Source organism: Peromyscus californicus, unplaced genomic scaffold, assembly GCF_007827085.1.
Source record: "Peromyscus californicus insignis strain IS unplaced genomic scaffold, ASM782708v3 Scaffold_10__1_contigs__length_136768540, whole genome shotgun sequence".
NCBI lineage: Eukaryota > Metazoa > Chordata > Mammalia > Rodentia > Cricetidae > Peromyscus > Peromyscus californicus.
This window is the reverse complement of record NW_026294391.1, coordinates 87,343,370-87,366,282: the sequence shown is the minus strand read 5'-3', so window position 1 is coordinate 87,366,282 and position 22,913 is coordinate 87,343,370. Positions and strand designations below refer to the sequence as shown.

Sequence of the window (22,913 nt, the reverse complement as noted above, 5' to 3'; positions counted from 1 at the left end):
CTGTGCTCATTGCATGAGTTGGCTGTTTGAAACCTGGGGCCTATGCAGGATCGCTTGGCTTGGCCTGGGAGGAGGGGACTGGACCTACCTGGACTGAGTCTACCAGGTTGATCTCCGTCCATGGGGGAGGCTTTGCCCTGGAGGAGTTGGGAATGGGGAGTGGGCTGGGGAGAAGGTGAGGGAGGCCGGAGGGGGGAGAACAAGGGAATCCATGGCTGATATGTAGAACTGAATTGTATTGCAAAATAAAAATAAAAATAAAATAGAAATAGAAGGATCAGTCCCAAATTTCTTCTATGAATCCAGTATTACTCTCATAACGCAACCAAGGAAAGACACAAGAAAACAAAACTATGTACCAACAGCTCTGATAAACATAAATGCTAAAATATTAGCAAATTGAATATAGGTACATATCAAGAAGATCATCTAACATGATCAAGTTGCCAAGGGAGGAAAGCAAGTACTAGTCCCATCGAGCTGGGGCACCTATGAACATAACAATAACTAGCATGGCAAGATGTGAATAAAAGTCCAATAGTGTGGCACTCACATATTGGTAATAAACAACAGCTGTCTAGAAGAACCTAAGGTTGATTGAACTGGAGTGAAATCATGCCTAGAGCTAGAAACCTAACCAAATACTCAGGGCTAAAGAGGTCAGAGATCTTAGAAGAGAATCTATTGCCACTACTTTGCTAGAGCAGCATAATTTCTTAACTATATTTGAAATTTTATCTTTATATCCACATATAATTGTAGCTGTCATCCCCAATCAAAGAAGCCTCTTTCTAAAGCAAATGGAGACCATCACAGAAAACCACAACTGGATACAGTTCAGAAATCAATGGACTGTAAAGAGCCCAGCCCCAGTGAGTACTTCTGCACCACAGCTCTTACATCTTTGGCTCAGGGAACAGGCCAGAATAGAGGGCAGAAAGATTACAAAAGCCACAATATCAAGAAGTTTGATCTGAGACTGCCTTTTTTAGAAATGACTGCCTAAACAAGACCTGAACAAAGACAATATCAATAGACATTCAAATGCAGAAGGGAGAAAATCTCATGAGGACAAAAGAATTACAGGTAATGTATGACTGCTGAAGAAGAAAGAATTAGTCTCCCTCAGGGATGAGCCCTGATTGTTATCTAACACAAAATGGTCAGTCCTGAAACCATATATACACAAACAACAAAAATGGACTCAGCAGGTTATATTTATATATTTGTGTACGTACACACACATAGCAATAACAATCAAAAAGTGTCAATATGAGAGTGTTGAGGGGAACCTGGGAGGGGTTAGAGGGAGGTAATATGGGAGAAGCTGGAGGGAGGAAAGGGGAGAAGTGATACAGTTATATTTTACTCAAAATACATTTAAAATTTTTAAGTGCAAAAATGATACAAGATGGAAAAATTAGGAGTGTATTATAATAAAATGATTATTAAATTTAATTATTACTGATGACATATTACAAACATTATGAAAAACTTGTAAATTGTTAGAAGTAGGTCTGTAGCCTACATATTGGTCCATGGACCAGAAATCCACACAATTATATTTCTTCCTAACTTTTTCCAGAAATAGGAACACTCTTTCCATGGACCCAATACTTTATTCCACATAAAATTCCAATTCATTGGAGAGCTCTCAACACATAAAGATTTGTCAGCATCTCTGAATAAGATGAGTAATTTTCAAAATATAAAATCCCCGGTGAGGAAAAAAAAACTACCATGATACATGAGACACAACATACACTGAAATAAGCTAGTGGGTTCTAGGTAATAATAGTTTATGAAACTACTGAAATATTCACAATGTAAAACTAAACTTAAGAATCACTGGGTTAAAAATTAGGAAAACCTAGGTTGGCTTTTTAAAAATAATTAACAACATCTTTTCCTCCAAGAAATACATGTGACAACAAAAGCATTGTAATAAACAGGAAAGCAAAGACTTCCCAGGGATTTTCAATGAATTATTACTTCTACCCTTACCAACTGATAAGCCAATTGATAGTTCTTAAGACAACAAACTAAAAAGACATGTGCTTCACAGAGGCCTGGTGCTACATAAATAATTCAAGGTTAGGGGCTGCTGTGGGATGTTCTGTATGGCAAATGTGTTGTTCTGATTGGTTAGTAAATAAAACACTGATTGGCCAGTAGTCAGGCAGGCAGGAAGTATAGGCGGGACAAGGAGAATAAAACTGGGAAGTGGAAGGCTGAGTCAGAGAGACACTGCCAGCCGCCACGATGAGAAACAGCATGTGAAGATGCCGGTAAGCCACGAGCCACGTGGCAAGGTATAGATTTATAGAAATGGATTAATTTAATCTGTAAGAACAGTTAGCAAGAAGCCTGCCATGGCCATACAGTTTGTAACCAATATCAGTCTCTGTGTTTACTTGGTCAGGTCGGAGCAGCTGTGGGACTGGCAAGTGAGAGAGATTTGTCCTGACTGTGGGCCAGGCAGGAAAACTCTAGCTACAAGGGGCTAATTTAATGAATAATGAATAATGACTCCTCAATGAAACCCACATATGTATAAAGATTCAAAGCTAATATTCACATATGAGAGAAGACATTTATATTTCTGGGTCTTGGTTACATCACTCACTGTAGCATGAATTGTTAGAAAGTCTTATTAATAAAAACACACCCAGAACCAGGTATTGGGGTGAACACTGAAAGATCAGAGAAACAGAACAAGCCACAGCTAACCTCACCTCACAAACTTCTCAGCCTATCCTGTTTCCTCAAGCTGAAAGCCTCTGAGTCCTCCTCTGAATGGATCTCAGCTGAACTACTGCTAAAAGCTAAAAGCTTAAAAAGGCCCTAGTTCCTGGTCCTCACGCCTACGCCTTATATACCTTTCTGCTTCCTGCCATCACTTCCTGAGATTAAAGGTGTATGTCACCATGCCTGGCAGTTTCCAGTGTGGCTTTGAACTCACAGAGATTTGGATGGATCTCTACCTCCAGAAGGCTAGGATTAAAGGTCTGTGTGCCACTATTTTCTGGCCTGTATGTCTATCTAGTGGTTGTTCTGTTCTCTGACCCCAGATAAGTTTATTAGGGTGCACAATATATTGGGAGACACAATATCACCACAACTCACAATGATATTTTCTAACTCCATTCATTTATATGTGAATTTCATAATCTCATTTTTCTAACAGCTGCATAATTTGTATCACATTTTCATTATCCACTCATCAGTTGATGGACATCTAGGCTATTTCCAAATCCTGGCTACTGTGAATAGAGCAGCAATGAATATGAATGAGCAAATATCTCTATAGTAGGATATAGAGTCCTTTCAGAATATGCCCAAGAGTAGTTAGTATACATAGATCATGTGGTAGATCTATTTCAGGCTTTTTGAAGTATCTCCACACTTTTTGAGGTCAAGACCCTGTAGCTAGGCAAGTTATAGGCCCTAGGAGAGATCCTACTATTATTATTACTTTTGCTCAATGGACTTAATGGTAAACCAAGTCCTAATTATTTATCTTTATAATCACAGAATAATGCATCTCTCAACCCTAATCATATAAGCTCCTATTTGTAGTAGAGGTGATTAACCACAGCCGGCCACAATGCAGAGAATAAGAGACTTTGATGCTCAGCCTTAAATGGGACATCAACATCATAACCCCTCCTCCCAAGGATTGAGGATCATTTTGGAAGGAGAGGGTAAAGAAGAGTCTAAGAGCCAGAAATGGTGGATGACTACAAGGTAATTGTTTTCCAGACAAAACCAGGTGGTTTCATGTATGAACTGGTAGAAATTGTGACAGCATGCACAAGACCTACACAAGCTCAAGCCAAGAAAAATCTCAGGGTGGATGCAGGAAGGTAGACATGAAGCCCCACTTCTAGCTGAGAAGCTACTAGCAATTAATAATTTGTAGGAAAAGGAGAGTCAGTTTTCTTTAAGTTTGTGATTTCCTGATAGGTCCACCATACTCCAGGGTAGTAGAGTTCACACCATAGAGTATTTTGGTAGCATGAATTGGACTTGATGGAAAGAGGGGGAGAGGGAGAGAGAGAGAGAGAGAGAGAGAGAGAGAGAGAGAGAGAGAGAGAGAGAGAGAGAGAGAGAGAATGAGAACAAAATTAGGTGATCAGGGAGGTGGGGATAGATCTGGGAAGAGTTGGAGGAGGACAGATGAATATGATCAAAATATGTTATATGAAATTCTCAAAAAATTATATGACTGCTCCTTGCCAGTTCTCTTCCCTGGTTATGCTATTGTACCATGTTATAGTTAATCTTAAGTGTGATGACTAAAGGGTTTCATGTTAGCTTTATGTCAGTTTGAGGATGGGATGTCACTCTTAATGTTAAAGCCAGACTTCTGATCCCAAGTCCTAATTCCACTGCTTTATATTATGTCCACCTACTTTGCTGTATTGCTCCATTTCCAAAACTACCTACACATATTTTCTTGTTAGATCAGTTCTGCAGCAGCTATAGACCTGTAGGTAACTACACTTCTAAGTTTATCTATATTGTTCCAGCAAAATTAAAATTCAAAAATCATTTCTCATGAGATCTCAGAAAAGTTGAAATGACTGTAAAGTGACATCATCCAAAATGTGCCCTTAGTGTGTTACTACTTGCACTTTTTATCAAACAGCTATTCACCAAACCTCTTTCAAAACCTGTATCTGTGAATCCTTTCTTTGGAAGCATTTAAAAGGAAAACCACATGATTACTTATGACATCCTCTTTTAATTATACAGTGACCAAATACTGAAGTAAATCTGGTCAGTGTACATGGGGTTTCTGTGTAGTTATGCCGGTTCCAGGCACTATAAAAGCATCAGATAAAAATATGAATGAGTTTCGGGCTGGAGAGATGGCTCAGAGGTTGAGAGCACCGACTGCTCTTCCAGAGGTCCTGAGTTCAATTCCCAGCAACCACATGGTGGCTCACAACCATCTGTAATGAGATCTGGTGCCCTCTTCTGTGTACATAATAAATAAATAAACCTTAAAAAATATTTAAAAAAAAATATATGAATGAGTTTCAACAGTCAACTTTGAATGTAACTGAAATAAGTAATGAAATAAATAGAAATTGAACTCTATTCTTTCACTAACAAAGGAAGTTAGAGGAACAGAGCAAGCTGAAATCAGTTTGCAGAACTAAACAACACTTTACAGGAAAGTTAGATTTGTGTCAAGACTTAAAGGATGAGAAACACTTTAACTGGTAGACAAAAAAATGGGAAAGTATTTGGAATGGAAGGGAGAGCAAGATGAACAATGATAGCTGTAGAAAAGCAAGAACAAGAGGAAAAGGCCAAATATCCAAGAACATGCAGATTCCACTTGGTGCCTGAGAATAAGAAAACACTTCTCACCCTTACTTATGAGAGTTGATAGGCATCACACTGATGGAAGTCAAAATCACTAACATCTCTTAAATGTGTGCCCTAACAGGTACTACCTGTATAGAAATACGTACTTTAACTGTCATCTACTCACTCCTTCTAACATGATTTTTGTCCTCAGATGGCTCAATTTTATATGCTGAAAGGAGTGCTAAGATGTATTCAGTCTTCATGCTAGAATAATACCGTAATAAGCTGTAATGATTCTTAGTTATTTAAAATAGAGTTTGCCTTCCTCCATTTTTTCCTGATTTATTAAAAGCAAATCAATTAAGTTGTGAATCGTACCAGACAAAACCCCTATGCATGGATAGCTTCTTATTTCAGCAATATCAAAATCAATAGTCATTGGGTCTACTACAAAGCAAAAGCTGTACATTCTCATTTATAATATATTGTCCCTGCATAGACATATTACTTGCACAAATCTCTTCTTATTCTGTTGCTAGTATGCAAGGATCTTCTTTCTCTGTGGTTTCATTCCCCTGCTGAAAGAAGACTAAAAAAACTTGCCATGGACTGGAGCTGGTTGGAAAATGACATTGGCTCGTAATCAAGTGCAGCTTTCTACTGCACTTTAACTACTACTTAGATCTTGGCTGTCTTATATTTATTCAAACCTTTATAAGATCTGTGGTTTTGGCAAAGATCGTAATTCTGCTTCTTCTCCATCTTCCCCCATCACTGATGATAACCATCTACTGACTTGGCACACTTTCAAAATCATGTTTTAATTCTGTCTGTAAGGCCAAGTTTGCATGACAACTATAATGACCAACATGGTTATTATGGCATTCTTCAGGGAGTTTGAGGCTCTTGGCAAAAATTTGATCTAATTTTGAAGTTGCTTATATGAGTAGAGGTTAAATTATTTAGCAAAGCTAACATTTTAATGCCCTAAGAAGTCACATTTGCTTTTAACAACATGAAATTCTCATAAGAATGACAGCAACACCAGAAAATTCAGATAGGGGAAATGGGATGTATAACACCCTGCGGTTTCTTATCTCAAGTAACACTTGACTATTAACTTAGGATGAGAACTTCAGGAGAGTAAAGGGATTCTGTTGCTTTCCTTTGCTTCCAATCATTTAAAGTAGTGAAATGGAGCTCAGAGCAGACATTTAATCATAATCTAATAATAAATGTTTACAGAACCCACTGTGTGTTATAATGAGTATGAAGAGTCATACAAGAACTACTTTGCTAATAGTCTTGTATGTAAGTAGGAGAGGAGTGGAAAATGAAAGAAAGCAATAAATAAAATGGAAAACTATCATTACAGTAAATCTAGAGTCACAGTTGTTGAACTGGAGTTCCAAGGTGATTAGGTTGAACTGACATAGGCATAGATTCATGGTCAACAGACATTTGAATTGGACTTTGAGGGGTTTCCTTTAGTATAGAAGAAAGGGTAGAGAATTTCACCTACAGAAAACTCCCAGTATAGAGGGAATAAAAAAATTCAGTGTTCTTCTAGGGAAATGAGGAAGCAAGCCTCAGTGGTAAGTGTGCGTGGACAATTTAGGTAGATCATTGTGTGGAGGGTCCTAAATATCAGGCTAAGAAGGTTTTACTTATTGTAGGGAACAAAATATCACTGAAGATGTTGAGTATAAGAACTTGGCACAATGGTAGCTGTGTCTGAGAAAGCTGGCATTATTACTAGTTATGCAAAATTTTGTTCTGAACAACAAACTGTCACCTACTGACTGCCAATTCTATTCTTTTGGCAGGCATAATTTCATGCATCACAAATCAGAAGATGCCAAAAAAAAGTGACCAAGGACCATGCTAGTTGCAGACATGCCATACATATTTGCCTAGAAGACAGAAGGGAAAAAATGAATCAGCCAAGGGTAATACCATACAATATGTTTATATATAATGGAAAAGAGGAAGCAGTGTTTAGAGACAGAGAATAAACTATCTAAATCCAATGGACCAATAGAGATGGTTGGCTATGGACCAGATTTTCACCTCAACACATTTTATATCACTCAATTGTCACTAAATTATTCCATTATTTCCAACTGTTATGACAATTAGCCCAGGAAAGATAACTGTCTAGCTTATCCCTGCATTTAAGATGAAAAAAGATGTTTAATTCATAGTAAATAAATATAACCACTGCATAACGAACTTTGGAAAAACTGTAAAACTTAACAAATGATTTTGCTTTAATCCCAGCACTTGGGAGGCAGAGGCAGGCAGATTTCTGTGTGTTCAAGGACAGCTTGGGCTACAGAGTAAGTTCCAGGAAAGATGCGAAACTACAGAAAAACCCTGTCTCAAAAAAAAAAAAAGAAAGAAAAACAAAAAGAAAAAGCTAAAAAATATTTTATTACCCAACTTACTAAACACATTAAAACAGCTTTGAATTTTGATAATAAATGGAATACCTCAGTGAAACAGAGGCAATCATGTATTTTTTTATTTATCTTCTTGGCTCATAACTGAGTATTCTACTCTATGAAACCAAGATTATAAAAAAGCTTAAATGCTTTGCTGCAATAACATTTCCCCAAAGCATTAAGGAATAAAAGTGGTACAGTGTGCACCAAATTTATGTCTACAAAACATGAGCATGCTAAATTTAGCAACTTATAAAAAGAATTATATACCATGATATAGTGTAATTTATCCCAGGAATAAAATAAAAGGCTATTTAATATATGAAAACAATCATTCCAGTGTATCATCTAAGTATAATAAAAAATGAAAGCTACGTGATAGTCTGAATGGTATTAGAAAAATCATTACAAAAATTTCAATGTATTTCATGATTACAAAAATAATTCATAAACTAGGAAAACAGAAGTCCCTCAGCTGGAAAAAGGTTATTTTCAAACCCCCCACAATTAACACACTGTTCAATTGTGAAAGAATTGATGCTTTTTTTTCCCCGCAGTTGAGAACAGGGCAAGCATTTCAGCTTTTACTACTAGTATTCAATTATGTGCTGAAGGGTCTAGTTATAGAACTTAGTTGACAAAAAAGAATCACAAAATGATATTAGAAAGGAAAAAGGAAAACTCTTGTCATATTTCTATTTACAAATATGACAGTTTACATTAAATATTAAATATTGAAGAATCTATTTAACTAATGAATGGGTTCATCAAGAGTACAATACACAGAATCAATATATAAAATTAATTATAGTTCTATATATTATCAATGAAGTACCTACAATTCAATTAAGCAACTACATTTACAATAACATCAAATAAAACAAGAACAAATTTAATGAAAAATTCACACAGAAAACTATCAAACACTTTTAAAATAATATAAAAATAAAAGATCAAGATAAATAGAAAAACATCCCGTTTTCCTGAATTTATAAGACTTAAAATTAAGGTGACAACACTATTCAAACTTATTTCTAAAGTAAATCTGCATCAGAATCTGTGTTGGCTTCTCTGTAAAACTTTTTTTCCTGAAATTCTTGTGGAATTATAAGGGCAGCTAAGAACTCCTGAAAAAATGAATAGTGTAGGAGGATCCATAGTTCTTAATTTCAAAACTTACTGCAAAGCTTATAGTCAAGAGCAGTATGATAACAGAGCAAATGTGCAAACCTAGTGCAGTGGAAGCTTTTTGGAATCTATGGGTGTGATCCTAGTGAGGACTCCTAGTAATGGGGAATATGGAGTCTCAACTGACCATCTCTTGTAGCCAGGCAAGGTTTCTAGTAGAGGGGATGGGTTGCATTTGGTCGAGTTGTTGACCAAGGGAGTCCTGTGGAGAACCACAAACAACCCAGGTTGACTCTAGAATGAAGGGCTGATCTCTGCAAATTGACAATAGGACCTCACTGCTAAGGACTACATTCACACACCTCACTGAATGTGGAGTGGTAGAGCTGGTACCTGTATGGAAGTCTGCACCACTATGTTCTAGTGTCTTTGGTATGAGAATACAGTCTGCAGGCTACCAAAAGAGAAACATGGACACCAAACCAGCTGCAAAAGCTTTGACGAATAATCTTTCCTGTCTGAAAGATGTGTTGGGACAGTGGTAGTGCAGAAATTCTCGGAATAACCAATCAATGTCTGATTTAACTTGAGACCCATTCCAGGAGAAGCCCATGCCTGACACTGCTTGGATGGCCATGAACCAGAGACTTAGGGTAGAACCAAACACAATTTGTCTAATGAAATAAAATCAATGAAATGATTCCTAAGGATAATCTGCTATACTCAGATCTGTGCCTTGTCCAATCATAATCAGAGAGGCTTTCTCTGGCAGCAAATGGAAGCAGTTGAAAAGACCCTCAGCCAGACATTACACAAAGAATCTAAATTGGAGGTCTCCACCAGGTCTTTCTCCTTGGAGCTCAGGGAATCCCACAGAAGATGACAAGAAAAGATTCTAGGAGTCAGAGGGGATGAAAGATATGAGAAGAACACAGCCCATTGAATCAACTAAGCAGGGTACATATGGACTCATAGAGACTGAAGCAGCATGGGGCTTTCAGGGGTCTGGAGCAGGTCTTATGTGTATATGTTGTGGCTGTTAGCTTGGTGTTTTGGGAGGACTCCTGAGTGTGGGAGCAGGTGTGTTTCTGACTCTTTTGCCTGCCCTTGAGACTCTTTTCCTCCTATCGGGTTGCCTTGTCCAGCGTCAGTATGAGGGCTTTCGCCTTGTCTTATTGTATTTTGTTTTGTCATGTTTAGTTGTCACTTGGAGGCCTGCTGTTTTCTGATGGGAAACAGAGGGGAAGTGGATGGGGGGGGGGACTGGGAGGAGTACAGGGAGGGAAAACTGTGGTGAGAATGTATTGTATCAGAGAAGAATCTATTTTCTTTTTCTTTTTTTTTTTTTTTTTGGTTTTTTGAGACAGGGTTTCTCTGTGTAGCTTTGCGCCTCTCCTGGAACTCACTTGGTAGCCCAGGCTGGCCTCGAACTCACAGAGATCCGCCTGGTTCTGCCTCCCAAGTGCTGGGATTAAAGGCATGCACCGCCACCGCCCGGCTAAGAATCTATTTTCAAAAAGAAAAGCTCTTGTTTCATTTGAGAGACCTTGTCTCAATTATATATAATAGAGAATAATCAAAGAAAGCATCCAACATCAACCTTGGACCTATACACACACACATGAATGTGAAATTGCCAATAAACCTGTACCAACACAAATGCAAACATGTATACATACATGCATATATATATATATATATATATATATATATATATATATATATGCCCCCAACAAGAATCTGTATGATTCTACAATCCAGAAATTAATAAATACACACACACACACACACACACACACACACACACACACACACACACACACAAATGCTGCATGACTTACTATGGAATTATATAATGAGAAACTTTAGTAAAATTTAAAATCTTAAATTGATCCTGATGTTTCTCAACTTATGGTGGAGCTAAATGATAATCTATCCCTCATAAAACAGGAAACATGTAATTCAAATGATGGTAAATCAAGGACATTATGTATAGCCAGCTAAATTTTGAAAGGGGATGCCAAGGGAATTCACCAGGTGAGAAGTAGCCTTTAAAATAAATAACATTGGGACTATAGGTACACATGCAAAAATATGACTTGGGACCCAGAGAGATAGTTCAACAGGTAAAGGCACATGCCACCAACCCTGACAATCTGTGTTTCACCCACAGAACCCACAGAATTGACTCCCACAAGTTTTTCTCTGAACTACACATACATGCTCAACATATACATACACACACACACACACACACACACACACACACACACACACACAAATATACAAATGTAATTTTGAAAGCCATGAGTTTATATGCTTGTATCATGCTGCAGAGAAAAAAAAAAGTAAGTCAAATTGGTCAACATCTTTAAAGTAAGCATGAGGTGTTTATACAATGTTTAGAATATTATACAATGAAAAAAATCTTCTTGGCCTCATATTTAGCAAGTTCTTAGATATAGCACCAATGCTTCTCCAAAATCAGGAAAAAAAATGTATCCATTTGAAAAATCTAAATGTACTTAAAAGGTAATCATCAATTCAGTGAGAAGACATCCCAAAGAATATGAATTATAAATCATGTTTGATAAATGGCTGTCATTAAAAAATATATAAAAAGACAAAATTCTAGTTAAAATAGGCAAAGACTCAGAAGAAATGTATATGCAAAACCTATATATGCATGTCTAAGAAGCATGAAAAGACAGATATCCAGCATCCTTAATCATCAGGAAAATATAAATACAGTGGAAATACTACTGTATACCTAATAGGATGAAAACAAGCAAAAGTGCTAACAGGATGACTAAATAACAAGTGTTGGGGCAGATGCAGAGGGATGGGATGATTGCTGATGGAAATATAAACAATGAAGATGCTTTAGAAAACAGAACCATATGACCCAGCAATTCCAATCCAAGTTATAAACACAAAATAAATAAAAAAGACTCATAGAGCTTTCTGTATATGAAAGTTTATAATAACTTTTTTCACAATGCCCATATGTCCAACAGGAAATGACTGGATAAACAACATTTAATATATCCATATAATGAAATATTCTTCAGTCAGGGAAAGAATGTGTATTACAATGCAGATAAAATTTTTAAAATTTGCTAAATGAAAGAAGCCATTCACTAAGAATTCCATATTATATGACCTCACTCATATAAAAATACAATAGGCATTTATAGAGACTAAGAGTAGATTTATGGTTGCTTGGAGTTGAGTATAAAGGATGAAATGATAGGGAGCAATAGAAGTAGGGTATATAGCTTCTTTGTGGGGAAATTAAAATTTTCTAAAATTTTTAATTATCTATAACGATGGTTGTACATATTTGTGAATAAACTAGAAACCACTGAACTACATACTTTATGTGGGTGAATTCTATGATGTGTGAATTATATCTTAATAAAGGTGCTTTGAGAAAAAGACCAAATAAAAGAAATCAAAAATGAGAGAACATTGTAATAGTCAAAATAAGAATGAAGTCTCTATTTTTCAGAGGTGGTATACTAAGGAACAATGCTGGATTCTTTCTAATACTTATGAGTACAGTGTGATTTTTCACATCAAATCTTAGTGTGTGTGCATGTTGGGAGGGGGGTTTCTTCAAGGAATTCTGCATATGAGTTGTGGAATAAACTATGTCTCTGAAGTTTTCACATAGGGATGATATTTAGCCAAATTCTATCTTCTTGCAAAGATAACCACCATATCACATTATTGTACTGAGTCATTTTTCTAAAGAGAACTTACCCTAGGATGTACTTGACACTAATGACATGCTCTTTTTTCCCCATTAAAGAAGTGGGCGACAATAATATATTCTAGTCTGTGTGCGGCTACTGTGTCTGTAATTTCTTTCTCTGCATTAGGGTAATAGTGGTTCCCTTCCTAAGAAGGGCTATTATTCATATAATTGGCAAGCAGAGACTTCCTTAGTTAAAGTCATTCATGTAAGTACTAGAGAATAGGCTGGCTTCAGTCAGAGCCTAGGGGTCTCAGTTCATACTGTTTTGTTTTTCTTGACTTTTCCCATTTTACTGAAAGTAGCTCTTTGTCTCTCATATAATATATGCTGATTATGGTTTCCTCTCCCTCTACTCCTCAGTTTCTACCCACCACCCTTTCTGTCTCTCGTTAGGAAAAAAAAACAGACTTCTAAAGGATAATAATAAAATAAATAAAACCAAAAACTAATACATTGAAATAGGACAAAATAAACAAAAGGAAAAGAGCACAAAAAAAGACATGTGAAACAGACATAGAGACAGAGACCCATGCATTTGCATGCTCAGGAATCTCATAAAAACACTAAACTGGAAGCCACAATATATATGCAAAAGACCTGGAAGGGAAAACTACATATATGTGTGTATATATATATATATATATATATATATATATATATATATGTGTGTGTGTGTGTGTGTGTGTGTGTGTGTGTGTGTGTGTGTGTGTATATATAAAATTAAAAAATAAGATAAAATTTTTAAAAAGTCCTGATATAACATTATGAGACAAGGAACTTTCCATGATTCCTATGAGTTGACTTTCTGTTGGCCCTCTACTGCTAGGCATTCAGCCTAACCCTAAGAGTAGTTTGATTTCCCAGTAGGACTCCCTTAGAGAAAACTGAATTTTTATTTACAAGTGGCTATCAATTGAAGATAGCTTCTGGATTAGGGATGGATTAACTATCAATTTGTGGATGTTGAACCACCCCTGCCTATCTGGGATGAAGTCTACTTGATCATGGTGTATGATCTTTCTCATTTGTTCCGTTTTATTTTTCAACAATCCAATAGGACTATCATCATATCCTATCACCTGTTTGCCTCAAGGACTGATCAAATTCTAACACAAACATATATTGCTTATAAAAAAATAACTTCATTTTATTTCTTTTATTTACTTTTTGGATCTAAAAATATTTATTTTATGTATGTGCATGTATGTATGAGAAAAAAAAACATTTTATGTATGTATATGTAGGTTGTTGGTTGTTTTCTTTACTCTTTTGGGGGTCCAACACCCAGCTCCCAAATAAATCACAAATGGAAGCTTATACTTAATTATAAATGCCTGAACTTAGTTTGGGTTGTTTCTAATCAGCTTTGCTTAACTTATCCCATCTATCTTTGCCTCTGGGCTTTTATCTTCCTCTATTCCTGTACGCCTTTCTTTGTTTCTTACTCTGTGGCTTGCTTTGTAGCTGGGTGGCTGGACCCTTCTTTTCTAGCTCTTCTTTTCATGCTCTTTCTTCTTTTCCTCTCAGATTTCTCCTTCTATATATTCTCTTTGCCTGCCAGTCCCACCTATCCTTTCTCCTGCCTTGCTATTGGCCATTCAGCTCTTTATTAGATAATCAGGTGTTTTAGACAGACACAGTAACACAGCTTCACAGAGTTAAACAAATGCAACATAAACAAAAGCAACACACTTTAAAATAATATTCCCCAACATATATTCTACATGTATACAGGTACCCACAGAAACCAGAAGAAGGTGTTGGATCCCCCAAAATTAGAGTTACTGATAGTTGTGAGTCAGTAGAATTGGGTACTAGGAACAAACTTCGGTCTTCTGAAAGAGCAGCAAGTACTCTTAACCACTGATATTTCTCTCCTGACCTTTAATTTTTTTTAATCTTATTGTAATTTTCACATCTACTTCAGCTAAAGCCATCATCCCTTTCCTCTCAGAGAAACTACCTTAGTTTAAGTCCTACTATTCATGGATGGTTCATGATTGACAAACAAAAGCAGCATCTTCTTTGCTTTTTCTTTTTATATCTTAAAGTAAAAATAAAATAATTTAGTTTACCTGCTAAACATTTCAAGGGTTACCATATTAGTAATTATATTAGGTCAAAGAAATAAACAAGCTGGGTTTATGTTCATTCTCAAGGGCAGTGTGCATATAGTTACTAAATTAACTTAACAGTAAAACTGACTTTTTGCTATATAGTTTTATGAATTTGAATATATGTACAGGTTAACATAAACAGAGTCCACAATCAGTATACAGAACAATTCCATCACACTTAAGGAGTACCTCATGCTGTCCCTTCACAGTCATATTTTGCATCTACTCCTAATCTTGGAGAAATCCTTTCTGTAGTTCTAGCATAATGTACTAGTTAGGGTTCTCCAGAGTAACAGAACTTACATAATAAATCTCTCTCTCTCTCTCTCTCTCTCTCTCTCTCTCTCTCTCTCTCTCTCTCTCTCTCTCTCTCTCTCTCTCTCTCTCTCTCACACACACACACACACACACACACACACACACATTCACACACACACACACACACACACACATATATATATACATATACATATATATATATATATATATATATATATATATATATATATATATATATATATATATATGGGTTATTAGAATGAATTACAGGCTGTTAGCCAACTATTCCAACAATTGTGGTCTACCAACAGAAGGTCCAAGAATCAGTAGTTGTTCAGTCCGCAGGGCTGGATTTCTCAGCTGGTCTTCAGTATATGCTGGAGTCCTGAAGAAGTAGACTTTATTGCCAGTGAAGGAATGGATTTGCTAATGAGGCAAGAGCAAGCAGACAAAGAGGAAAAGTGTCCTTCTTTCCTGTGCTTATATAGGCTTACCACAGAGGGTATGGTCCAGATAAGAGGGTTTTTTTCTACCTCAAAGATCCAGATTAGAAGTATATCTTCTCACTGCAAATTAAGCAAAATCACTCATAGGTGTGCCCTCCATTTTGGGCTTTTAGTTAATTTCAGATGTAGTCAAGTTGACAACCAAGAATAGCCATCACACAAAGATTTTCATATAAATGAAATCAGAACACATGCAATCATTTAACCATTTTTTTTTTTTTTTTGGTTTTTCGAGACAGGGTTTCTCTGTGTAGCTTTGCGCCTCTCCTGGGACTCACTTGGTAGCCCAGGCTGGCCTCGAACTCACAGAGATCCGCCTGGCTCTGCCTCCCGAGTGCTGGGATTAAAGGCGTGTGCCACCACCGCCCGGCCTTAACCATGTTTTTTATTCAGCATACTACCCTTGTAATTCCTCTGAACTCCTGTATGTCAAAAAATCATTTTACCCTTGATGATGAGTGGTATCCCTTCATGTGGACATACTATAATATATTCTACCCTGGCATCTGATGACAGAAATTATTGCTTTAATGTAAGGTCATAAGAAATATCCTGCTGAGGATCAGGGTCTGGTGAAGGGGCTGTCTGTAGGCACCATGTCGGGCCGCGAAGGTGGCATAAAGAAGCCCCTGAAACAGCCCAAGAAGCAGACCAAGGAGATGGACGAGGAAGATAAGGCTTTCAAGCAGAAAGAAAGAGGGGAGCAGAAGGAACTCGGGGGGGGGGGGGGGCTAAAAGCCAAGGCCGAGGGCAAGGGACCCCTGGCCACATGTGGAATTAAGAAATCTGGCCGGGCGGTGGTGGCGCACGCCTTTAATCCCAGCACTCGGGAGGCAGAGCCAGGTGGATCTCTGAGTTCGAGGCCAGCCTGGTCTCCAAAGCGAGTACCAGGAAAGGCGCAAAGCTACACAGAGAAACCCTGTCTCGAAAAACCAAAAAAAAAAAAAAAAAAAAAGAAATCTGGCAAAAAGTAAGCTGTTCCTCATATTTGAGATGATGATGACCCTCTTCCATTCCTATTTAAACATCTGGATTCCCTGCCATAACATCTTTGCCACCTACAGTTAGAATGAAGTGTTATCCTGGAGTCTGTTAAACATCTGGATTCCCTACTATAACATCTTTGCCACCTATAGTCAGAATGAAGTGTTATCTTGGAGCCTGTTGTACACTGTAATAAACTTTTATAAAAAAATTATAATAATAAATAATACAATGGCTCATTGTCTCTAGTGTTCAGCAATTCCTACCTCAGCTGTGAATTTAAAGTAAACCCAGTCCGAAATCCTACCAGAGCTGTTTCATCTTTGTTGTACTCCAAATTCTGTATCACTTTGAATTAATTAAACCAACTCAAAAAAGCTATCATTCTTGAAAAAAAAGAAATATCCTGCTAAGCACATTTGAATACAGGTTTGTGTTCAACATGTTTCCATTTCTCTTGAATAAATACTCAGATGTACAATGTGTCATTTGTGTGAGGGTAGTATGTTCATTTTTATAAGAGAGAGCCAAACTGTTCTCCCAGAGGACCTGGACTTCCACTGACAATGCATGTGTACTCAGAAGCACTGGGATACATTATTTTATTTACTAATGTTAGTTCTGATTTCATAATGAGAAACTTAACTCTGAAGACTTGAAAGGGAGTGGGTAAAATAAGGAGGCCAAAGAGCTGCGGCCAGAGCACAGATGTGGATTAGAGGCCCACCCGATCAAAGATGACATCATTTTATTCTAACTAAGCAAGAAACCTACTTATTCCCCCCAAAACATCATATTTGTAAGACTCTTACTACTGCAATGTAAGAATGGAAATGTTTATTTATAATCTATTTATAATGTGAAATTAAATTGGTTATTGCTCGTCAGTACTTGTTTCATATCTCTGCAATTTCACTATTCTTTATTGTTTCAAGCATCACATTTTTTTCTAAAGTTTCCTTTTCATAGCGCCTGTATTTAGCAGTGTTTTAGACAAGTATATATTCAGTATCCATTTAAATTTATGTTTATTGTGCTCACACTCTTCATTTTCCTGCCTTGGACCCTTGAAAATGTTTTTCCTTTACCTTTTGTCCTCACGTTTCTTTTCTATAAAATCTAGTTGGTCTCTTTGTTATTCTGTATAGCTGATCTACTTTTCCATTGTTTTTTAAGTTTTACAAATAAATGGTGTTTTTACAATATTTGTACATTTTCCTATAATGTGCTTTGCTCATCTTCACCCCCTCTATTACCCTTTACTATTCACCTCCCACTCTTCCACAACCTCTTCAACATCCCTAACAGGCTCCTTTTTGTGATAGTTATTGTCTTCTTGGTGAATTTTAAGGTTTTATATTGGGCTCTTCCAGTTTCATTTGGAGATGTTTACAGGCGGATTTCTTGTTTACTTACTGAGCTGGATGCTCACTGAACTCCTTCAATTTGCATCTTATATTAGATTGGAAAATACAGGGCACCACTTTTTCCATACTGTTTCCCTCTGTGCCCTCTAGTTACTCCTTTCTCAACCCTCTTAGACGGGTGCCGAACTTTCTCATTCTTTTCTTCCTTAATCCCTCTATCTGTGGTACATTGGGTGGTTGTATAGTCCATACACCATTTACCCATTCTTTTCTACCCCTGTATTATCCAATAGTTAACATTAAATGATAAGTTTCATTTATAAATGGTCTTACTTTTGTCCTTAAGAAATCAACCAGTCTTTTTTCTGTGTCCTTCATTTGATTATTTGGGGGTTTTCAATTTTTAAATCACTATTACAAATGTTTATTTTAAATTCTCTATCCCTAACCTACTTTTCTAGCTCTTGAGGATATAATTCTGTTGTGTGTTTTTTCTTCTTATTTTATCATAGAAGACTATTTCATCATGTGTTTATAGTAACATTCCACTGTGAAATTGTCTTAGAAAGGACTTTTTCCTGTATTGATAACTTGTACCTGTATTGTATGTTTTTTTTCAGAGGTGTTTTGACTTTGCTTTTGCCAAGAATCCCAAAGGGGATACCAGTTCAGAATGAATGTTTATGGATCTACCTATTTTTAAGGTCAATACAAAATTAACCTCCAAACAGAAATTAATTATAAGCCTATGGATTGGAATTTGGAGAGGGGGTTCCTTTACACATCTCAAGTGAAAAGCCAAGTTTCCTGCCAATGGGAAAGATTTATTTTCCTTCTTTTTTTTTTTTTTTTTTTTTTTGGTTTTTCAAGACAGGGTTTCTCTGTATTGCTTTGCACCTTTCCTGGAACACACTTTGGAGACCAGGCTGACCTCAAACTCACAGAGATCCACCTGGCTCTGCCTCCCGAGTGCTGGGATTAAAGGAGTGCATCACCACCGCCCGGCTTTATTTTCCTTTATTTATCCTTTCAAATAAAGGCTATAAATCCAAAGTTTCATCTTTCATTAGAGATCTATAATTTCAAACTATACTTCACAAAGACCTGAAACTTCATAATTGCTACAAAGTCATTAAAACTAAAATTCTTAATTTGCACACTCTAACAATACTATACCCACCCCTGGCGGCAGTAGTCTCCTCTGTGTGTCATTCTCATTAGAAAATTGGAGGCTCTTCCTTCATTGTGAGTTGTTGCATTTTTCTTCATTATGAGTTATTGCATTCTATCAGCATTTCTAAGAGTAACTACGTAAAAATTTCATATGTATGCTTATATCCATGTACAAAAATTTAAAAACTGACAATATTTTTCTTATCATCTATACTTCTGGAAGTTAATTATATTTAATTTTCTTCCTCTACAATTTATAATTATATTCCATACTCTCTTTTACTGCATGCTTCACATAAAGACTCAGACCTGTAGCATTGATTAATGCACATTTAAATATCCAAAGTAAAGACCTACATGAGGTAGGTCTTAAGGTAGGTAATATAAATTTGGTTTTTGAAAGCATACACTCAACTAGTAGCCATTTCTTAAAGGTAAAAATGAGACCTATATATTCTGTTTTATTCTTTTATAGGATTTAATGCTATTCCATTCAGTCTTTATCTAGAGTGCAAAGTCCCAAGATTTTAGTCCAACTTAGATCTCAGTGAATTATATCTGAAACTTTTGGATGCCTTTATATCACTATTAATAAAACCTAGAAATGTGGATTTGTTTCTAATTCTGCATTTTGTGACAGTTGTGTCTCAGATAATTTTTTTCTGGACATTCTTCATTTCTGGTATATTTTTGAGATGTGGAAACTAAAAAAGTACAGTATTATTGGATATGGAAATAAAATAAATGTAAGAAATTGTTCAAGGGTCTGGAGAGACGGCTTAGAAGTTAGCAGGACCTGGGTTTATATCTCAGCACCCACATGGCAGCTCACAATCATCTGTAATCCCAGTTACATGAGATCTAACACACTTTTCTGGACTCCACAGGCACTGTACACATGTGTTACACCTACAAACAGGCAAAACACTTATAAATATCAAAATATTTTTAAGTATTCATTTTAATTAAAAGAATGTTCAAATATTTATCTTTTGGGATATCCTGCCAGTTAACCTTCTATGCTTATTCCCTGACAAGAAGCATCTTCTCCATGGCTCTTGTACACATTATTTATGCTCAGTTTGGCTATCTGCAAAAATCACATTGAAGCAATCAATTACCTTTTGACTATTATCCCCTCCAGCAAGAAACCTGGTCTCTGAGTCAACTCAGAAACTCCATGCAGTGTCTAAATGTATTTCAGAAAAATATCTGTAACATGGAACCCATATTTGAAAATTCCTGGATTGGAGTTTTTGCTAATACTGAAAGCCTCCTAAGGCACCCTCATGTGTGTGTGTGTGTGTGTGTGTGTGTGTGTGTGTGTGTGTGTGTGTGTGAACTCGCACATGTGGTGCATACATGTTGCAAGTTGTAATATAATGGTGACAAGCACAAAGTGTTCAGTGTAAAAGAAAATAAAATTATGTTAACATCCATTCTTATGTGTGCCCCATAGAGTGCACTCATGCAGTTACATGTGTTAAATAGCAAAAATGACATTCATTCTTTCAGTTTGATAGATGGATCTGACAACATTCTTAACTTCACCAATTCACACTGATTGGTGTAGGCCACTTAGAAAAATTACATTATTTCTCCACACTAATTGATTTAATGGTAGATGAAACAGAAAACAGTACTAAAAGGGAACCATTATCTCTCTGATGAGTATGAAATCAAATAACCTCAATTCATAGCTGGCAACTACTATGTGACTATAAGAATGACTAGTCAGAGAAAAAAGCTAATGTTAGCAAGAGGCATAGATAATAAAATCAAAGAAAAACATAACTTGGCACAGGTGAAAAATGCATGAAGGCTATTTAACTTTTTATTACATGAGCCAACACATTTATAATATGTAACCTAGTCTAAATCTTTAGTCAAAAGCATGTTGACAAGTTCATGTATAACTTGATAGAAAACATAAATCACCTTTAAAAAATTGTTAAACAGTATTCAGACTGGGAGCATAGCACAGTGATCAAGCACTTACCTACTATCCTAGTTAGGATTACTATTGCTCAGAGGGAACATCATGACCAAAAAAGCAAGCTGGAGAGGAAAAGGTTTATTTGGCTCACACTTCCATATCACTGTTCATCACAGAGGGAAGTCAGAACAGGAACACAGGGCAGGAACCTGGAGGCAGGACCTGATGCAGAAGCCATGGAGGGGTGCTGCTTAGTGGCTTGCTCCTCATGTCTGGCTCATCCTGCTTTCTGACAGAACACAGAACCACCTGCCCAGGGCTGTCCTGTAGACAAATTGCTATACAGTCTTATTAAATAAAAAACCTGGGGGGCTAAAGCAAGAGAGAGATCAGACAAATAGGAACAGCCACAGCTAACCTCACCTCACCACTGTCCCCTTCCCTATCAATCACTAATTAAGAAAATGCCCTACAACTTGTGGTGATATTTTATTTGTGCTTTAATAAACAAAGCTTGCCTGGAGATCAGAGGAAAAAGCCTGCCATTATAAGTAAACACAAAAGTCATGAAATTTTAGCCCACACCTTTAATCATATCACTTGGGAGGCAGGGATCTATCTGATCTATGTGAGTTCAAGGCCACACTGAGAACAGAGCCAGGCATGGTGGCACACACCTTAAATTCCAACACTAGTTAACCATGGAGGTCTGTACAGACAGACAGGAAGTGACAGAGCTGGGCAGGAAGAGGAAGTGAGGTAGCTGGACAGAGAGAGCAAATCAGATGGCAGAACAGCAAGGCATATAGGCGTGGGTAGACAGGAAATATCACGCTTTTGTAAGCTGCAGAGTTGGTGAGGTAAGGTTAGCTGTGGCTGTTCCTATTCCTCTGATCTTGCTCAGGTTTTCACCCCTGTATCTGGCTCTGTTTTTTTTTTTTATTTAATAAGACCATTTAAAAATTCATCTACAGCTTGACCTTATGGATACATTTTCTCAATTGAGGCTTCCTCCTCTCTGATGACTGTAGTTTGTATCAAGCCAGGACTCTAAGTTAGCACAAGTTCTCACATTCCAAGTTCAGCACCACAAGAAAAAATAAATAATTAAAACACATGGACATTTCAGAGTCATTTTTTATTAAATATCTATTCTTAATGGTTACATAAAATATGAGAAGTTGTGAGTAGTGGTACATGTCTATAATCCTAGAACTGAGGAAGCTAAGAGAGGAGAATCGGGAGTTCAAAGACATCCTTGGCTATATATGAAAACAAAACATAAAAATTACACATAATAATTAGATGAAGTGGTAATTTAATGCCTTAACTTTGTTTCTGGTGAACTATCTTGGACAGTCACATGTCTTTGACCCAGCTTAACTTTTCATTAAAAACAAAGTTGTCTTTGACCTTCCTTATTTACAAAGGAGTCATATTCTTTTAAGTAGGAGGGAACAATAACTCACTGATTGACATTTGTAAATACAGTTTTATGGACATACCAGTGGTCATTCACCCACATACTATCAATGGTTGCTCTCACATAGTAACAACAGAATGAATTAGTTGTAACAGAGTCTATGTGGCCCCCAAACAGACATTTACTATCTGGTCTTTCACAAAATGTATTTGGTGATTCTTGGTAGTACATAATTTTTCAAAGAATCAAGGCTACTCAGTCTGTGTTCACTGATTATATGAATAAGCATACTACCCTCCTAACCTCCAGCTTACTTAGTTCAATTCAGTTTTAAAAATGCATAAACAGTTCAACCTTCCTCTTTTGTATAAACCCTTTTTTTTCAAACTATGAAATGAGTCAACATTCTGTCAGGCAAATCTGTTTACTATATATTGGATACATTTCTAGGATTCATCTGAAATCTGAATGAGC

General features: G+C 36.6%; 2 protein-coding genes across 2 annotated transcripts in view; one reads left to right on the top strand and one right to left on the bottom strand.

The window, feature by feature from the left end:
* Positions 1-22,913, bottom strand: part of Il1rapl2 (interleukin 1 receptor accessory protein like 2) — a 1,222,115-nt gene that overhangs the window by 1,036,145 nt on the left and 163,057 nt on the right. The window lies entirely within an intron of this gene.
* LOC128113482 (translation machinery-associated protein 7-like) lies at positions 16,125-18,584 on the top strand. Its single transcript, XM_052743228.1, has 2 exons — positions 16,125-16,353; positions 18,528-18,584. Exons 1-2 carry the CDS (start codon positions 16,153-16,155, stop codon positions 18,582-18,584), a joined length of 258 nt encoding a protein of 85 aa, XP_052599188.1. The 5' UTR covers positions 16,125-16,152.